Genomic DNA, 15,333 nt, shown 5'->3' with positions numbered 1-15,333 from the left:
TTGTTTTTAAAAAACTTTAAAAAAATTACTCACTTGCTTGCATAAAAATATCAATGAAAACTCGGAACCACTTTTCAATATTATTCGGAGGAACTTTTCAACTTTTTGGGGGCGCAGACCTTTTCTTCAAAAAAGTTGAAAAGTTCCTCACGAAAGTGGTTCCTAATAAGTATCTATTCAGTTTAAACCCCTTTTCTAATTTTTGGACCAAACATTAAAATGTTTGTTAGTTGATAAATAGCTTTAGAATAAAAATATCCCTCCCTTTTGACTAAGGTCAAAGTCTCAGTTCTTTCTTTGAAAAAGAAGGGGCTCTCCAAGCCCCAAAAGAAAGAATGAGACTGAAGACTTTCACTCTTCAAGGAGAAATTAAGATATTCATACTAATGAAAATTAGTATTATAATCTTATTCTTCAAGCGGATTTGCTAAAATTATACGAACATGCTTCATTGCATGAATTCTTCAAGCGGATTTGCTAAAATTATAAATCTAAAAAAAAAATAAAAAAGAGATTTTTAAAAAAGTAAATGAGGTAAGGCATTTATGATAGGGGGGGGGGTTCTAGGGGGGGGGATCCCCTCGAAAGATTGAATTTTGGCGGGCAAATTTCAAAGCGGTCGTTAAATACTTGCGCTAAAGTGGTTCCGAGTTTTTATCCATACTTTTAAGGTCCTTCTGGATTAAATTTTAGGGAAAGTTTGAATCTGGCTTTGGCTCTATTTTGAGTTAAATCTATATATAAACAGGGGATTTAAATAAAACAATAAGTAGTAGTAAGTTTTAGGAAACAAATATTTGGGCCTAGTTAAACTCATAGAATTGACTAAAATCGTGCCAGCCGTCGCGGTTAGACGAAGAATTTTAGTAGAGTAAAAGTTTTGTTTAGTTAACATTCGATCTCGTAAAAGATGGTGAAATTTTGTTGATAAGGTGAAATTTTTAATTTAAGGGAAATTCTTAAGAAATCTGTTGAGACTAAAAAATTTAGGTAAAAAACCAGGATTAGATACCCTGTTATTCTAAATAATAGTGTAAATAGGGTAGTAAAAGTTGTTCTTCAAACCCAAAGATTTTGGCGGCATCTTATCCTAATAGAGGAGCTTGTCCTATAATTGATAGTCCCCATTTTATCTTACCCTTTTTTGTTAAGCTTGTATACCGCCGTTGTCAGATTACTTTAAAAGAACGTTTTCAGGAAAAATATTTTTCTTACTTCAGGTCAAGGTGCAGTTTATAAAAGGGCAGTGATGAGCTACAATTTTTAATAGAAATACGGATTTTAGGCTTAAAACTCAGGTGAAGGTGGATTTATTAGTAAATTTACTTAAGTACAGTAAGTTGAATAAGGCAATAGGATGTGCACATATCGCCCGTCACTCTCTTCTCAAGAGGAGATAAGTCGTAACAAAGTAGATGTACTGGAAAGTGCATCTAGAATGAAATAAAGAGCTTGACTAGTTAAGCAACTCGTTTACATCGAGTCTATATTTGTGCAAATCAAATTTTATTTAGTTTTTACCTTGGGGAAAATATTTTTAACAGAACCATCTTTGTCCAAATTGTGTAAGTACGAGTTAAAGAAATTATCAGCCATCCCTATAGATTACAGTACTGTGAAGGAATGTTGAAAAACTATGTCAAACTTAAAAAAGAAGATTTATTTTATCGTACCTTGTGTATCAGGGTTCTGCAAATTTCTTTTTACATAAATTATTCCCGAAGTTAAGCGAGCTATATTTCAAGGTTTATAAATGTAGCAAAATTTTTTTGAATTGAAATATGGGGTGAAATGCCATTCGAGCTTTTTTATCTGGTTTTCTGGGAAACGAATTTAATTCGATTTATCTGAGTTTTTATTTTAGTATTTAATTTAAAAATTTGGGCGGTTAAAGTCTTGGGGGGATGAGCTCTCGAGGCAAATTTAATTGATATAATAATTAACTTGGTTTTAGATGATTTTAGGCTTAAAAGTGGCTTAAAATAATAAGTTTTTTGTAATTTACATCTCAGTAGTCAGTATTTTTTAGTGTTTATCTATCTACCAGAATACTTAAACTAACTTTTGATTTAAGGTAAAGATGCTTAAATTAGTAGAATTTAATGTTGATTTTTTATTAGCAGGGTAAGTTAAAATTTAAAGTAAATTTAAGTATTTTAAAGGAACTCGGCAAATTGTTTTCCGCATGTTTATCAAAAACATCTCCCCCTGTTTTTATAGGGGGTATCGCCTGCTCAATGCATTAGTAAATAGCCGCAGTATTCTGACTGTGCTAAGGTAGCATAATCATTAGTCTCTTAATTAGAGGCTGGTATGAATGGTGAGACGAGAAAAAAGCTGTCTCTAAAATATTTGTTGAATTTCATTTTTAAGTGAAAAAGCTTAAATGCGTTTGGGGGACGATCAGACCCTTTGGAGCTTTATTTCATTAAAGTTTTAGGTTACTTTTTATAACAAAAATTATGATGAAATTTTGTTGGGGCGACAGAAAGTTAAAAAGTACCACTTTCTTTAAAAAACATGTATAGATGGAAAATTGATCCCTAAGGAGGGATTAGAAGACTAAGTTACCCTAGGGATAACAGCGTAATCTTTTTGGAGAGTTCTTATCGATAAAAAGGTTTGCGACCTCGATGTTGGATTAAGAAATTAGCAAGGTGCAGAAGTTTTGTTGGAAAGTCTGTTCGACTTTTGATTTCTTACATGATCTGAGTTCAGACCGGCGTAAGCCAGGTTGGTTTCTATCCTCAAATTTTATGGCCTATTTTTAGTACGAAAGGATTAAGATAGGGGGAAGCTCTTACAATGAAGAATCAAAATAAACTTTCAAAAGTGATGTCAGTCTGACAGATAATGTAGTAGACTTAGGATCTACTTATGTAGGTGGTAGCCCTACGGCTGATTAAAATGATTCAAGTGATTCTCTTCTTAGTTGTGGTGGTGTGTGTTCTCGTGGGGGTAGCGTTTTTCACTTTATTTGAGCGTAAGCTATTAGGGTACATTCAGTTGCGTAAGGGGCCTAATAAAGTAGGCTTGGGGGGGGTTCTTCAGCCCTTTTCTGACGCAATTAAATTGTTTTCAAAGGAGCACGTTTCCCCTTCCACCTCTAACTATTCAGCCTTTTTAATTGCCCCTTGTTTTAGTTTGGGGCTATCTCTTCTTATATGGCTAAGAATTCCTTCTTTTTTTAATTTACTCTCTTTTAATAAGAGCGTACTCTTTTTCTTATGCGGTCTAGGCGTTGGTGTTTATGGGCTTCTCGCGGCAGGGTGGAGATCTAATTCTAAGTATTCTCTTATTGGATGTCTACGAGGAGTAGCCCAGACTGTTTCTTACGAGGTAAGATTAGTTTTAATTTTGTTTACCCCTTTAGTAGTAACTGTGGGGTATGAGTTGGGCAGTTTCTCTTCTTTTCAAGAAAATTTATGGTTTATTTTTATCTTTCCTGCCGCAGGATTAATTTGATTTATTTCTTGTCTTGCTGAGACTAATCGTACCCCATTCGATTTTGCTGAGGGGGAGTCTGAGCTTGTGTCGGGTTATAACACGGAGTACAGAAGTGGGGGGTTTGCTTTAATTATATTAGCGGAGTATACTAGAATCTTATTTATATCTTTTCTATTTAGTGTCATTTTTTTGGGGGGTGATTGTTCTTTTTTTGTGCTAGTCTCTTTTGGAGTAATAGCTTTTATTTTTGTTTGAGTTCGAGGGACTCTTCCCCGATTTCGGTACGATAAATTAATATATTTAGCTTGGAAGTTTTTCTTACCTTTTTCTATTTCGTATTTAGTACTGATAGCAGGGCTATTAAGTATGTTGTTCTTAGGGTTTAAAGAGTGCTAAAAGATTTTAACTTTTATGACTTGCTTTCAAAACAAGAACCTTAATTAGGTTAAACAATCTTATGCTAGGATTTTATCCCAAATTTTTAAAGTAAGAGGGGCTAGAATAAAGTATCTAAAGTAGATGGCGGTAAAAAGCTGGCCCACTAAAACGTAGGGGTCTTCTACAGGCTTTGCTCCGATTCAGGTTAAAATAAATACAGTCCCGATTAGTGATCAAAATAAAAACTTATTAAATGGGTAAAATTCTAATCCCTTTATTTCTCTCTTATGCCAAATTGGCATGATGGCTAGGATTAAGATTGACAATAAAAGGGCTAGAACCCCCCCCAACTTATTAGGGATCGATCGAAGAATTGCGTAGGCAAATAAAAAATATCATTCAGGTTGAATATGTACAGGGGTAACCAGAGGATTGGCTGGGTTAAAGTTTTCTGGGTCTCCTAGCAAATTAGGGGCTAATAGTGTTAAAATAATTAAAAATCTTAATATGAAGAGGAATCCTACTAAATCTTTAATAGTAAAGTAGGGGTGAAAAGGGATTTTATCAGAATCTCTCTTAAGACCAAGAGGATTATTTGACCCTGTCTGGTGGAGGAACAAGAGGTGAATAATAACTACTCCTATAATAATGAAGGGGATCAGAAAGTGAAAGCTAAAAAACCGGTTGAGGGTCGCATTATCTACAGCAAAGCCTCCCCACAGTCATTGAACAATTATATCTCCTATATAAGGGATAGCAGAGAGTAAATTGGTAATTACAGTGGCCCCCCAGAAAGATATCTGCCCCCAAGGAAGAACGTATCCCATGAAAGCGGCTGCCATAGTTAGGAGGAGAAGTAAAATCCCTGAGAATCAAGTGAGTAAGAATAAGTAAGACCCGTAGTATAGTCCACGTCCAACGTGGAGATACAGACAAATGAAAAAAAAGGAAGCTCCGTTAGCATGAATCGTACGTAAAAGTCAGCCATAATTTACATCTCGGATGATATGAATGACACTTGAAAATGCTATTTCAACGTGGGGGGTGTAATGTATAGCTAGGAAAATTCCAGTAAAAATCTGGGTAACTAAACAGAGACCTAACAATGAACCAAAATTTCACCATCTTGAGATATTTGAGGGTGCAGGGAGATCCACTACGGCTCTGTTAAGAATTTTTATTAGGGGATGAGTATTTCGGAGAGTTGCCATTTAAATATTAAAGGGCTCGCAGAGAAGAGGAATCGTTCTTGCTGATAGCCACTACTACAATAAGAGTGAGTAAGAGGTAAAGGACAAGGAAAATAGTCATTCCGCCTAATTGTTCGGAGTACAGTAAATTTAATCAGTCTGTACTTTCATTGTTGTAGTGGGTTATTTTTAAAAGGGCATTGGTTTTAGAGTCAAATACTTTTAGTCTGGAAGAAATTACAAGAGAGCCCGCTAAAATTGATGTGGTACTTAAAAAAAATATTTTAATTTTATTACTTTGGGGTGTCTGATTTTCATTGGAAGCAAGGAGTGAGATGTAAATAAAAATAACAAGTAACCCCCCCAACAAAATTAATACTAAGACGTAAGAGAGTCAAGATCTTAGCCCCCCAAGCCCTAATGTTGCAGCGATTATAAAAGTAATAATAAGGATAATTAGCCCTATGAGGAGGGGGTGTCTGACTAAGGGGAATATAAATACTATAAAGACTGTCCCAGTAAGAAGAAAAAACTGTCCAATTTCAAAAAGTAGTTTAATTAAGAATTGGAGCTTTGGGAGCTTTGGGTGTAGGTTCCTATCTTTTTGAAGTCTTAGAAAGTTGCTTTGTTTCTGATTTACAAGACCAGTGTTTTTAATTTAAACTACTAAGACCGTGAGTCAGTCATCTTTCGTCAGTCCTTTAATTGTTTTATTAATAGGGTCCATATTAATTTTTCTTTTTAGATTTATTTCTAAACGTAAGCATCTTCTGGCTACTTTACTTAGTTTAGAGGGTTTGATGCTTATGATTTTTGGTGTTCTTTTTTGGGTGAGATCTATGGTGAGTTTTAGAAATTTTGTTCTAATTTTTTTGACTCTTACAGCTTGCGAGGGAGCTTTAGGGCTCTCACTATTAGTTTCACTGGTCCGAACCCATGGCGGAGACAACTTTAACTCTTTAAACGCGCTACAGTGTTAACAATGTTAAAATTCATTTTGATGGGGTCTTGTATAACGCTATTTTTTAGTAACTGAGGGGTGGCAGTTACATTGCTTTTTTTTATAGCTTTTGTTTTTGGAGTGGGGATAAGCGGGTTTGGATTAGGCCTAGTTAATCTCATTCAGGTTGATTTAATATCTTACTTTCTAAGATACTTATCTATTTGAATTCTAGCCATGATGATCATAATAAGCTTTTATGTCAAAGATCACAAGAGTTTCCCAGAAGTCTTTTTAGGGTTGGGAGTGGGAATACTAATTTTTCTATTAGTGAGCTTCGGAACTTCAGATCTTTTGATATATTATATTGCTTTTGAGACTACTCTAATTCCTATTTTTTTACTAGTTATGGGTTGGGGGTACCAACCCGAACGTATCTCTGCTTCTTACTTCCTTTTATTTTACACCCTTGCTGCCTCCCTGCCCTTACTTTTGGGTATCCTCTGAGTTAACTTTACGGACTGCAGTCTTGACTACTTTTTTTTAGGGCAGGGGGCCCAATTTTCTAATCCTATCTTATTTTGATTAATACTGTTGGCGTTTCTAGTCAAGCTTCCCGTATATTTTGGACATTTGTGACTTCCTAAGGCCCATGTTGAGGCCCCAGTTGCAGGGTCTATAATTCTAGCGGGGGTTTTATTAAAGTTAGGGGGGTACGGAATAGTTCGAGTTGTCCCTTACATCGAATTAAGTCTTAGTGAGTTTTCTAGTTTTCTTATGAGAGTTAGACTTGTGGGAGGGGTGACTGCCTCTGTTATTTGCATCCGCCAAACTGACTGTAAATCGTTAGTAGCTTACTCTTCAGTAGCTCATATAGCTTTAGTTCTTTTAGGGGTGGTTATTAACTCTTCTGTTGGATTGGCGGGTGTAGTAACGATTATAATTAGTCACGGCCTCTGTTCTTCGGGGCTATTCAGATTAGTCGGGATAATCTACGAGCGTATGGGGACTCGAAGAATTATTTTAATTCGTAGTTTAATTACTTTAGCCCCTCTCTCTACTTTGTGGTGGTTTCTTTTTGCTATTAGTAATATAGCTGCCCCCCCATCACCCAATCTCTTGGGTGAGATTTACTTATTTATCTCGTCGATTGGGTGATGGGGGGGCAGCTCCCTCCTCGTGGGGGGGCTTTCTTTTATAGCAGGGGCCTATAACTTGTTTTTATTTGTGTCTACCCAACATGGAACAGACAGCTTCTTATCGAATAGAATGGGGGACTGTTCTTTTCGTGAGCATCTGGTGTTATTCTTACACATGGCACCATTTATTCTTCTTTTTCCTGTTCTATCCCATCTTTTTCTGTGTCGTTGTAGTTTAATGAAAACCTAGGTTTGTGGGGCCTGAGATGTGCAAGTGCACTGATGACCGTGGATAAGTATCTTTACCAAAAAATTTCTTTTTTCCTGGTTAACCTCATATTTATTGCCGGGTTCACAGGGGTCTTTTTGAGTTCTGAGGGGACGTCAATTTTCTTTGAGTGATTTTTAGGGGGGAGAAGAGTTAACTTTAGAATAATTTTTCTTTTAGATAGAATGAGTTGTTTTTTTCTTGCTGTGGTTTTGTGTATTTCTGGTAATGTAGTCTGATACAGTAAAAGTTACATGGCTTTAGACCCTAATGCCAATCGGTTCATCCTCTTAGTTTTAGGTTTTGTTGCTTCTATGGCTATCTTAATTCTAAGTCCTAATATCTTAAGAATCCTACTAGGATGGGATGGGTTGGGGCTAATTTCTTACGGTCTAGTAATTTATTATCCTTCTAAAAAGTCAAGTAGCGCGGGTATAATCACAGTCTTATCTAACCGGGTGGGGGATGTGTGCATCTTACTCTCAATCGCTTGATTCGTATCAGTAGGAGATTTTAATTTTAGAATTTGGGCCTTTTATAATAATGTAGAGTTTAGAAATTGGGTCCCTCTTCTTGTATTACTGGCCGCTATAACTAAAAGAGCTCAAATTCCCTTCTCTGCTTGATTACCTGCTGCGATAGCGGCTCCAACCCCAGTTTCTGCTTTGGTACACTCCTCTACTTTAGTCACTGCTGGGGTGTATCTATTAATTCGTTTCTCTTTTATCTTAGGAGAAACTTGTTCAGCACTGTTACTATTTATTTCTATTATAACCATGTTCATGTCGGGGGTTGTAGCTATCTTTGAGTATGATCTTAAAAAAATTATTGCATTGTCTACCCTTAGACAGTTAGGGATGATAATGTTCTCCATTTCTTTGGGCCTCTACGAGTTGGCCTTCTTCCATTTATTAACACATGCTCTATTTAAGGCCCTGCTTTTTCTTTGTGCAGGGATTCTTATTCACGGGGCCGGGAATACCCAGGATATTCGATCTTTTGGGGGGCTTAGCTTGAATTTTCCGTTGGTTACGGTGTGCATAAATCTAGCTAATTTATCTCTTTGTGGGGTGCCTTTCTTAGCGGGGTTTTACTCTAAGGATTTAATTGTAGAGCTTGCTTGTCAATATTCTTGGGGAATTTTTGTCTTACTTATGATATTTATTTGTCTCAGATTAACAGTTCTTTACTCAGTTCGGCTTACTTACTTAAGTTTTGTTGGCCCATACGGGGGGGGAACTTCGATTTCTGTTTGCGAGTCGGATTATTCGTTAGTTGGGCCGGTGGTGATTCTTTCTTTTACTTCCCTTGTTTCAGGCCCAATCTTGAGATGGCTTAATTTCCCCGCCCCGGTTCTGATTTTCTTGCCTGTATTTTTAAAGTGGGGGGCTCTCTTTTTTGTTGGTGTTTCCCTGCTGGTGATACTAAGTTTACAGGGGTTAACCTACTCTTATAAATGGGGGGCAGTTAGGAAGTTTAGAGGTTTAATATGGTTTCTTCCTTGACTGACAGGCCAAGGTTTTTCAATGAAAACTTTAAAGAATGCGGACCACCTCTTAAAGATTTATGACCAAGGTTGATTGGAGTTTTATTCAAGAAAAGGCTTGGAAGTTGTAGGGGGGAAGGTTAACACACTCAATTTAAAATTTCAGCATAGTAGTTTGAAGCTCCACTTTCTAATTTTTTTACTTTGACTTTTCTTATGTTTTATTTATATTTTATGTTCTTATAGCTTAAATTAAAAAGCATAGCACTGAAGATGCTAGTATAATCAATGATTTGAGAACAGCTGTTAGAACAATCTTTGTTCATTTTTACAATGAAAATGTAAAGTATTAACTTATACTATAACTGCAGAAATACAAACGGAGTTCAACCGCTTAGAGACAGAGTTAGCAGCTCTTCCCTTACTTTTACTTCCTTAGTTGGGGTTAGACACCCTAAATCCCATTAACAGTGAGATGCTGCTTACTTTAGCTTCAACTAAAAAATCTGGATCTTTATGATCAGTCTTTTAGGCCGAAACTAAATGTAATATTTTACTTCAGATTTATGAGGAAGGCCAGTAATAATAGCACCTCTTGAATGCAAATCAAGTATTATAATTAAATACAACCCCTAGATAGCTCAGTTAAGACTTCCTTGTTTTCATTCATGAAAAAGTCCCCCCAACAAAATAATTAGAAAAGAAATAAAAATAAAATTTCAGTAAAATTCTTGTGAGGTAAAAATGCTTTGAATAGCAGGGAACAGGATAACAATCTCGACATCAAAGATTAAAAAGATAATTGTTACTAAGAAAAAACGGAGCGAGAAAGGAAGGCGCTGGTTAGAATTTGCGTCAAACCCACATTCAAAAGGCGAAGACTTCTCTCGATTTATTTTACTTTTTTTTCTGAGAGCTAGAGAAAGGACCAAGACCACAGATCTAATTGTCAAAATTAGGGGGGTAAAAATTATTAGCTGAAAAATTATCTTTCCCCCAGGGGGCCTTTTTGATTGGAAGTCAAATATACTAGTATATTAGAAAGATTTAGTTGCCCCACCAGTAGATAGAGATAAAAAGAAATAGTCAAACAACGTCAACAAAGTGCCAATATCATGCTGCCGCTTCAAACCCAAAATGATGGGTAAAAGAAAAATGATGAAGGGTATGACGGATAAGGCAAATTAGTAAGAAAGTTGTCCCGATGATAACATGAAGTCCGTGAAACCCTGTTGCCACAAAAAAAGTGGTTCCGTATACAGCGTCGGCGATAGAGAAAGGGGCCTCAAAGTATTCTAGGGCTTGTAAAGAGGTAAAGTAAAAGCCGAGAAAGACTGTTAAAAATAATCCTTGAAAAGCTTGAGTATGGTTATTTTCCATTAAAGCGTGGTGTGCCCAAGTAACTGTGACCCCCGAGGCTAAAAGAATAGCAGTATTTAGAAGGGGGATCTGAAATGGATTAAAGGGTTTAATACCAAGGGGGGGTCAAGCTCTTCCCAGCTCAACGGCGGGGGCAAGGCTACTGTGAAAGAACGCCCAAAAAAATGAGACAAAAAATAAAACTTCTGAGGCAATGAACAAGATTATTCCCCAACGAAGCCCTACGCCAACCTTACTTGTATGGAGGCCTTGGAAAGTTCCTTCGCGGACTACGTCTCGTCACCATTGAATTATCACTAGGGTGGTAGACAAAATGCCTAGGATTGCCAAGTCTATATTAAAAGTATGAAATCATTTAGCTAGACCTCTAACTAATCTTATTACTCTGAAGGCTCTTAAAATAGGCCAGGGGCTTTTATCTACGAGGTGGAAGGGGTGATTTATATGATTTGACATTAAACTACTTCTCTAGAGTAAAGAGTCGCCAGAACAGCAAATACGTAAGACTGGATGATAGCTACCGCGCTTTCTAGCGTTAAAAGTAAAATCTGGGTAACCAGAAGAATTCTTAAAAGAGAAGAGGACAACGAGGGCCCTTGATTACCTAGCAGTACTAGAAGTAAGTGGCCAGCAATCATATTAGCTGCTAAACGTACAGCTAAGGTCCCAGGGCGGATAACGTTACTCACGGTTTCGATAAGAACCATAAAGGGTATCAAAACTGGGGGGGTCCCTAAAGGAACTAAATGGGCGAGCATATGAGTAGTGTGACTAAGTCACCCGTAAAGAATAAATGCTAGTCAAAGTGGGAAAGCTAGGGCCAGGGTCATAGCTAAGTGGCTGGATGCTGTGAATACGTACGGTGCCAACCCAAAAAAATTATTAAATAAAATAAATAAAAATAGTGAGATAAAAATGAGTGTGTGCCCCTGAGCCCCCCCCACTCCTACTAGAGTTTTAAATTCTCTGTGAAGTTGGTCTGAGACTAGAGTAAAGAATTTGGCGGCTCGGTTAGTTCTAATTCAGAAGCCTCAGGGAAGGGCAAACAAACCGACAAAGACGGCTAATCAATTTAAAGGGAGGGTTAATATAGAGGAGGGGTCAAAGATAGAGAATAAATTAGCTATCATTTTCAGTCTAGGTGGCTCAGGGTAGTTTGATGGGACTTCTCTAGTCTAATTTTGGGAGAAAAGTTTGTGAAATAAAGGAAGGTCATAAATATCACAAAAGTCAAAGCGAAAATCCAAAAAAGAATAACTCAATTTATAGGTCAGATTTGGGGCACAGAGAAATACTCTCAGAGTAACTCTAGCATGACAAGCTAGTATTATCAATTTAACCAATTTCTCGTAATCATCAAAGCTAGGCGTTGACTAGCATCTTTAAGCTTAAGAGGCTTTTGCTTACTTTAAGCTATCTGATGAGAATGATTTAACTCAACTTAGGAAGTCCGCGGGGTTAACCGCCTCTACAGTGATGGGTATAAAACTATGATTGGCCCCACAAATTTCGGAGCATTGACCATAAAAGACACCTGGTCGATTAAAAAATACGTTAAGTTGATTTAAACGACCAGGTACGGCGTCAGCTTTGATTCCTAAACTGGGGATTGTTCAGGAGTGGATTACGTCTCCTGCTGTGACTAGTAGACGTACCTGGGTGAGGTATGGTAAAATCACTCGGTTGTCTACTTCAAGAAGGCGGAATTGCCCTTTTTCTAGGTCGTTCGATGGCATCATGTAAGAATCAAATTCGATATCCTTGAAATCAGAATATTCATAACTTCAGTATCATTGATGGCCTACAGTCTTTAAGGTGATTCTGGGTTCTGTGGTCTCATCAATGAGGTAGAGGAGCCGTAATGAGGGCAGGGCTAGGATGATTAAAATAACAGCAGGAAGAACAGTCCAGATAATTTCGATTATCTGTCCGTCAAGCAAGTAACGGTTGACAAATTTGTTGGTGACTAAACTAAGTATAAAATATCCTACTAGAGTGGTAATCAAAATAAGAATAAGAAGGGCGTGGTCGTGGAAAAAGATAAGTTGTTCTATTAGAGGGGATGCTCTATTTTGGAATCCAATTTGTGCTCATGTTGCCATTTTCTAACAGAAAGGCTTTCACTTTCATACTCAGAGCTTAAATCTGATGCACTTTTCTGCCATGTTAGAATTGGGAAATAAATACTAGTTCGTTATAACTATGCTCAGCGGGGGGAAAAGAATGCTGTCATTCGATTGAAGTTGATAAGTGTGTTGAGAACAAAGTCGGTCGCAGTCTTACAAAAGACTCCCAGATAATAAAAATAAACCCCAGGGTAGCCACAAACGAGATTACGGACCCTACAGATGAGATAACGTTTCAAGTCATATAGGCATCAGGGTAGTCTGAGTAACGCCGGGGTATACCTGCTAATCCTAAGAAATGTTGCGGAAAAAAGGTCAAATTTACTCCTACGAATATTGTAAAGAAGTGAATCTTTAACCAACGGGCTTGCAAGGTTAACCCGGTAAAAAGAGGGAATCAATGGGCTACTCCTGCAAAGATAGCGAATACTGCCCCTATAGATAAAACGTAGTGAAAATGAGCTACGACATAGTACGTGTCATGAAGAATAATGTCAATTCTTGAGTTGGCTAAAACTACCCCAGTAAGCCCCCCTACTGTAAACAGAAACACAAACCCTGCCGCTCACAAGAGAGAAGGGGTAAATACAAGCTGGGTTCCGTGAAGTGTGCCAAGTCATCTGAAGATCTTAATTCCTGTAGGAACCGCAATAATCATTGTAGCTGCAGTAAAATACGCTCGTGTGTCAACATCCATGCCCACAGTAAATATATGGTGGGCCCATACTACGAAGCCTAACACCCCGATAGCTAGTATAGCGTAAATTATCCCAAGCGTGCCGAATGCTTCCTTTTTACCTCTTTCGTGGCTAATAATATGAGAAATTATACCAAACCCGGGTAAAATTAAAATGTATACTTCAGGATGACCAAAGAACCAAAACAAATGCTGGTATAAGATCGGATCTCCCCCTCCTGCAGGGTCAAAAAAGGAGGTATTGAGGTTACGATCAGTAAGAAGCATAGTAATTGCCCCTGCTAGGACTGGTAGGCTCAATAGTAGAAGTAACGCAGTAATGCCCACTGCTCACACAAATAAAGGAATTCGGTCTAATGATATCCCAGCCGATCGTATATTGATAATAGTAGTAATAAAGTTGACAGCCCCAAGAATAGAAGAAATACCCGCCAAATGGAGGGAGAAGATTCTTAGATCTACAGAGGCCCCCGCATGAGCAATCCCAGCCGAGAGTGGGGGGTACACGGTTCACCCTGTCCCAGCCCCACTTTCTACTGCCCCCCCAACTAAAAGTAGTGTAAGTGCCGGAGGAAGAAATCAGAATCTTAAATTATTAAGTCGAGGGAAGGCCATATCCGGGGCCCCTAGTATAAGGGGGACTAATCAGTTCCCGAACCCCCCAATTATGATGGGCATAACTATAAAAAAAATTATTACGAACGCGTGGGCGGTAACAATTACATTATAAATCTGATCGTCTCCGATTAAACTTCCTGATTGCCCCAGTTCGGCGCGAATTAAAAGTCTAAGAGCAGTGCCTACTATCCCTGATCAAATACCAAAGATAAAATAGAGAGTGCCAATGTCCTTATGATTAGTTGAGAAGAGTCAACGTCGCAATAATACGCTAGTCAAATGGCCGAGGAGTAGGCATTAAATTGTAAATTTAAGTACGGGGTCCCCCCTTTGGCTAAACAAACCAGCGGTAGAGTAGTTTAAATAAAATATTTAGATTGCAAATCTAATAATGGGAGCATCCCCTCTACCTATAGAATTTAAGAATACAATCTTAATTAAAGCTTTGAAGGCTTTTAGTTTAATTAACTTAAAATTCTAAAGAAAGTAGATCATGGATAGCCCCCCCCCAGTAATTGAAAAGAGAGCAACAAAGTAAACAGGAAAGGGGAGCGGGTCTCTTCTTAAAGTCGTTAAGTTCACCCCCCCTATCATAAATGCCGAAAATATTAGTCGTAAGTAGAAGAACAAGACTACTAAGCTTATACTAATTATAACCCCCCCAACTAAAAGCAATGAGTAAGAGACAGTTAGCTGTAAGATTATTCACTTTGGAAGAAACCCTAAGAAGGGTGGCAGCCCCCCCAACGATAGCAGGGCGAAAAATAATAGCATCTGGTTACTGGGCTTAAAACTCAAAAGAGGTAGTTGATTAATGTGAGACACGTTAAATATGTGGAAAATCAAGATCGAACAAAGAAGAGTCGTTAAATAAATAAGAAAATAGTAAGCCCCTACTCTTAAACTAAATCTTAAGGCTGTCATCAACCAGCCTACATGATTGATTGAGGAAAAAGTTAAGATTGATCGAACTCTCGTCTGAGTTAGGCCTGCTAACCCCCCTATGATTAAAGAGCTTAAGACCACCACATAAAAAAAAGGCATTCTTAAATGGCAAAATATTCATAATATTAGCAAGGGGTTAATTTTTTGAATAGTGAGCAGGGCAAAAAGAGGGACCCACCCTCTTGCCTCGGCGATAGAGAGGACCCATCTGTGGAAGGGGGCAGCCCCCAGCTTAATTCTTAACCCCAGCAGGAGGGTTAATGTTGCCAGCCCCCCTCACGGGGCTAGAAACCACAATCCCCCTACTAGGATTAAAACTGAAGCAAGAGTCTGAGTAAGAAAGTACTTAATAGAGGCTTCTCTAGCCAATTTAGATTTTTTAGATAAAAGGAGGGGTAAGAACGCTAAGGTATTGAGTTCTAACCCAATCCATGAAATAAATAAAGAAGGAGAAGAAATCACGAGACAAATTCTTGTTACGATACTGATGATTATTAGAAGTAAAGAAGGAGAAAGTCACATTAGAGAGGAGGTATAACCTATAAATGGGGCATGAACCCACTAGCTTTATTTAGCTTACCTATCTTACATGTTGATGTAAATGCATAAGAGATTTTGATTTTCTAAGATTTGGTGAAAATCCATTACATGTAAATAATTTGAGCAACAAGTTGCATCATCTACCCTATCAAGGTAGCCCTTTAATCAGGCATCAAACT

At 37.7% G+C, this 15,333-nt stretch overlaps 13 protein-coding genes across 13 annotated transcripts, besides 25 other annotated features; 4 read left to right on the top strand and 9 right to left on the bottom strand. All coding sequences in view use genetic code 5, as the record gives it.

Annotated features, from left to right (window-relative positions):
* Nucleotides 1-689: a D loop (putative mitochondrial control region).
* Nucleotides 690-1,442, top strand: an rRNA (s-rRNA).
* Nucleotides 1,442-1,513, top strand: a tRNA (tRNA-Val).
* Nucleotide 1,514: 1 nt separating this feature from the next.
* Nucleotides 1,515-2,828, top strand: an rRNA (l-rRNA).
* Nucleotides 2,829-2,837: 9 nt separating this feature from the next.
* Nucleotides 2,838-2,904, top strand: a tRNA (tRNA-Leu).
* A 3-nt stretch (nucleotides 2,905-2,907) lies between these two features.
* ND1 (NADH dehydrogenase subunit 1) lies at nucleotides 2,908-3,843 on the top strand. The gene has a single exon. The coding sequence runs from the start codon at nucleotides 2,908-2,910 to the stop codon at nucleotides 3,841-3,843; it is 936 nt and encodes a 311-aa protein (NP_008633.1).
* Nucleotides 3,834-3,902, bottom strand: a tRNA (tRNA-Ser).
* Nucleotides 3,903-5,036, bottom strand: CYTB (cytochrome b). The gene has a single exon. The coding sequence runs from the start codon at nucleotides 5,034-5,036 to the stop codon at nucleotides 3,903-3,905; it is 1,134 nt and encodes a 377-aa protein (NP_008632.1).
* A 7-nt stretch (nucleotides 5,037-5,043) lies between these two features.
* Nucleotides 5,044-5,556, bottom strand: ND6 (NADH dehydrogenase subunit 6). Its single transcript has one exon. The coding sequence runs from the start codon at nucleotides 5,554-5,556 to the stop codon at nucleotides 5,044-5,046; it is 513 nt and encodes a 170-aa protein (NP_008631.1).
* A 2-nt stretch (nucleotides 5,557-5,558) lies between these two features.
* Nucleotides 5,559-5,623, top strand: a tRNA (tRNA-Pro).
* Nucleotides 5,624-5,688, bottom strand: a tRNA (tRNA-Thr).
* Nucleotides 5,689-5,719: 31 nt separating this feature from the next.
* On the top strand, nucleotides 5,720-5,995 carry ND4L (NADH dehydrogenase subunit 4L). Its single transcript has one exon. The coding sequence runs from the start codon at nucleotides 5,720-5,722 to the stop codon at nucleotides 5,993-5,995; it is 276 nt and encodes a 91-aa protein (NP_008630.1).
* Nucleotides 5,996-5,997: 2 nt separating this feature from the next.
* ND4 (NADH dehydrogenase subunit 4) lies at nucleotides 5,998-7,318 on the top strand. The gene has a single exon. A coding segment is annotated over exon 1 (1,321 nt).
* Nucleotides 7,319-7,382, top strand: a tRNA (tRNA-His).
* On the top strand, nucleotides 7,377-9,084 carry ND5 (NADH dehydrogenase subunit 5). Its single transcript has one exon. A coding segment is annotated over exon 1 (1,708 nt).
* Nucleotides 9,085-9,150, top strand: a tRNA (tRNA-Phe).
* Nucleotides 9,150-9,217, bottom strand: a tRNA (tRNA-Glu).
* Nucleotides 9,218-9,282, bottom strand: a tRNA (tRNA-Ser).
* Nucleotides 9,283-9,349, bottom strand: a tRNA (tRNA-Asn).
* Nucleotides 9,350-9,414, bottom strand: a tRNA (tRNA-Arg).
* Nucleotide 9,415: 1 nt separating this feature from the next.
* Nucleotides 9,416-9,481, bottom strand: a tRNA (tRNA-Ala).
* Nucleotides 9,481-9,834, bottom strand: ND3 (NADH dehydrogenase subunit 3). The gene has a single exon. It carries the CDS (start codon nucleotides 9,832-9,834, stop codon nucleotides 9,481-9,483), a length of 354 nt encoding a protein of 117 aa, NP_008627.1.
* Nucleotides 9,835-9,895, bottom strand: a tRNA (tRNA-Gly).
* COX3 (cytochrome c oxidase subunit III) lies at nucleotides 9,896-10,684 on the bottom strand. Its single transcript has one exon. The coding sequence runs from the start codon at nucleotides 10,682-10,684 to the stop codon at nucleotides 9,896-9,898; it is 789 nt and encodes a 262-aa protein (NP_008626.1).
* ATP6 (ATP synthase F0 subunit 6) lies at nucleotides 10,684-11,358 on the bottom strand. The gene has a single exon. The coding sequence runs from the start codon at nucleotides 11,356-11,358 to the stop codon at nucleotides 10,684-10,686; it is 675 nt and encodes a 224-aa protein (NP_008625.1).
* On the bottom strand, nucleotides 11,352-11,513 carry ATP8 (ATP synthase F0 subunit 8). Its single transcript has one exon. The coding sequence runs from the start codon at nucleotides 11,511-11,513 to the stop codon at nucleotides 11,352-11,354; it is 162 nt and encodes a 53-aa protein (NP_008624.1).
* Nucleotides 11,513-11,577, bottom strand: a tRNA (tRNA-Asp).
* Nucleotides 11,578-11,581: 4 nt separating this feature from the next.
* Nucleotides 11,582-11,651, bottom strand: a tRNA (tRNA-Lys).
* COX2 (cytochrome c oxidase subunit II) lies at nucleotides 11,652-12,330 on the bottom strand. Its single transcript has one exon. A coding segment is annotated over exon 1 (679 nt).
* Nucleotide 12,331: 1 nt separating this feature from the next.
* Nucleotides 12,332-12,399, bottom strand: a tRNA (tRNA-Leu).
* On the bottom strand, nucleotides 12,400-13,937 carry COX1 (cytochrome c oxidase subunit I). Its single transcript is given in 2 exon segments — nucleotides 12,400-13,933; nucleotides 13,935-13,937. Coding segments are annotated over 2 exon segments (1,537 nt in total).
* A 5-nt stretch (nucleotides 13,938-13,942) lies between these two features.
* Nucleotides 13,943-14,006, top strand: a tRNA (tRNA-Tyr).
* An 11-nt stretch (nucleotides 14,007-14,017) lies between these two features.
* Nucleotides 14,018-14,081, top strand: a tRNA (tRNA-Cys).
* Nucleotide 14,082: 1 nt separating this feature from the next.
* Nucleotides 14,083-14,148, bottom strand: a tRNA (tRNA-Trp).
* ND2 (NADH dehydrogenase subunit 2) lies at nucleotides 14,147-15,136 on the bottom strand. Its single transcript has one exon. The coding sequence runs from the start codon at nucleotides 15,134-15,136 to the stop codon at nucleotides 14,147-14,149; it is 990 nt and encodes a 329-aa protein (NP_008621.1).
* Nucleotides 15,137-15,200, bottom strand: a tRNA (tRNA-Met).
* Nucleotides 15,201-15,268, top strand: a tRNA (tRNA-Gln).
* A 1-nt stretch (nucleotide 15,269) lies between these two features.
* Nucleotides 15,270-15,333, bottom strand: a tRNA (tRNA-Ile).

The sequence above is a fragment of the mitochondrial genome of Daphnia pulex (genome assembly GCF_021134715.1).
Source record: "Daphnia pulex mitochondrion, complete genome".
Classification (NCBI taxonomy): Eukaryota; Metazoa; Arthropoda; class Branchiopoda; order Diplostraca; family Daphniidae; genus Daphnia; species Daphnia pulex.
This window is presented reverse-complemented; position numbering and strand designations above follow the sequence as displayed.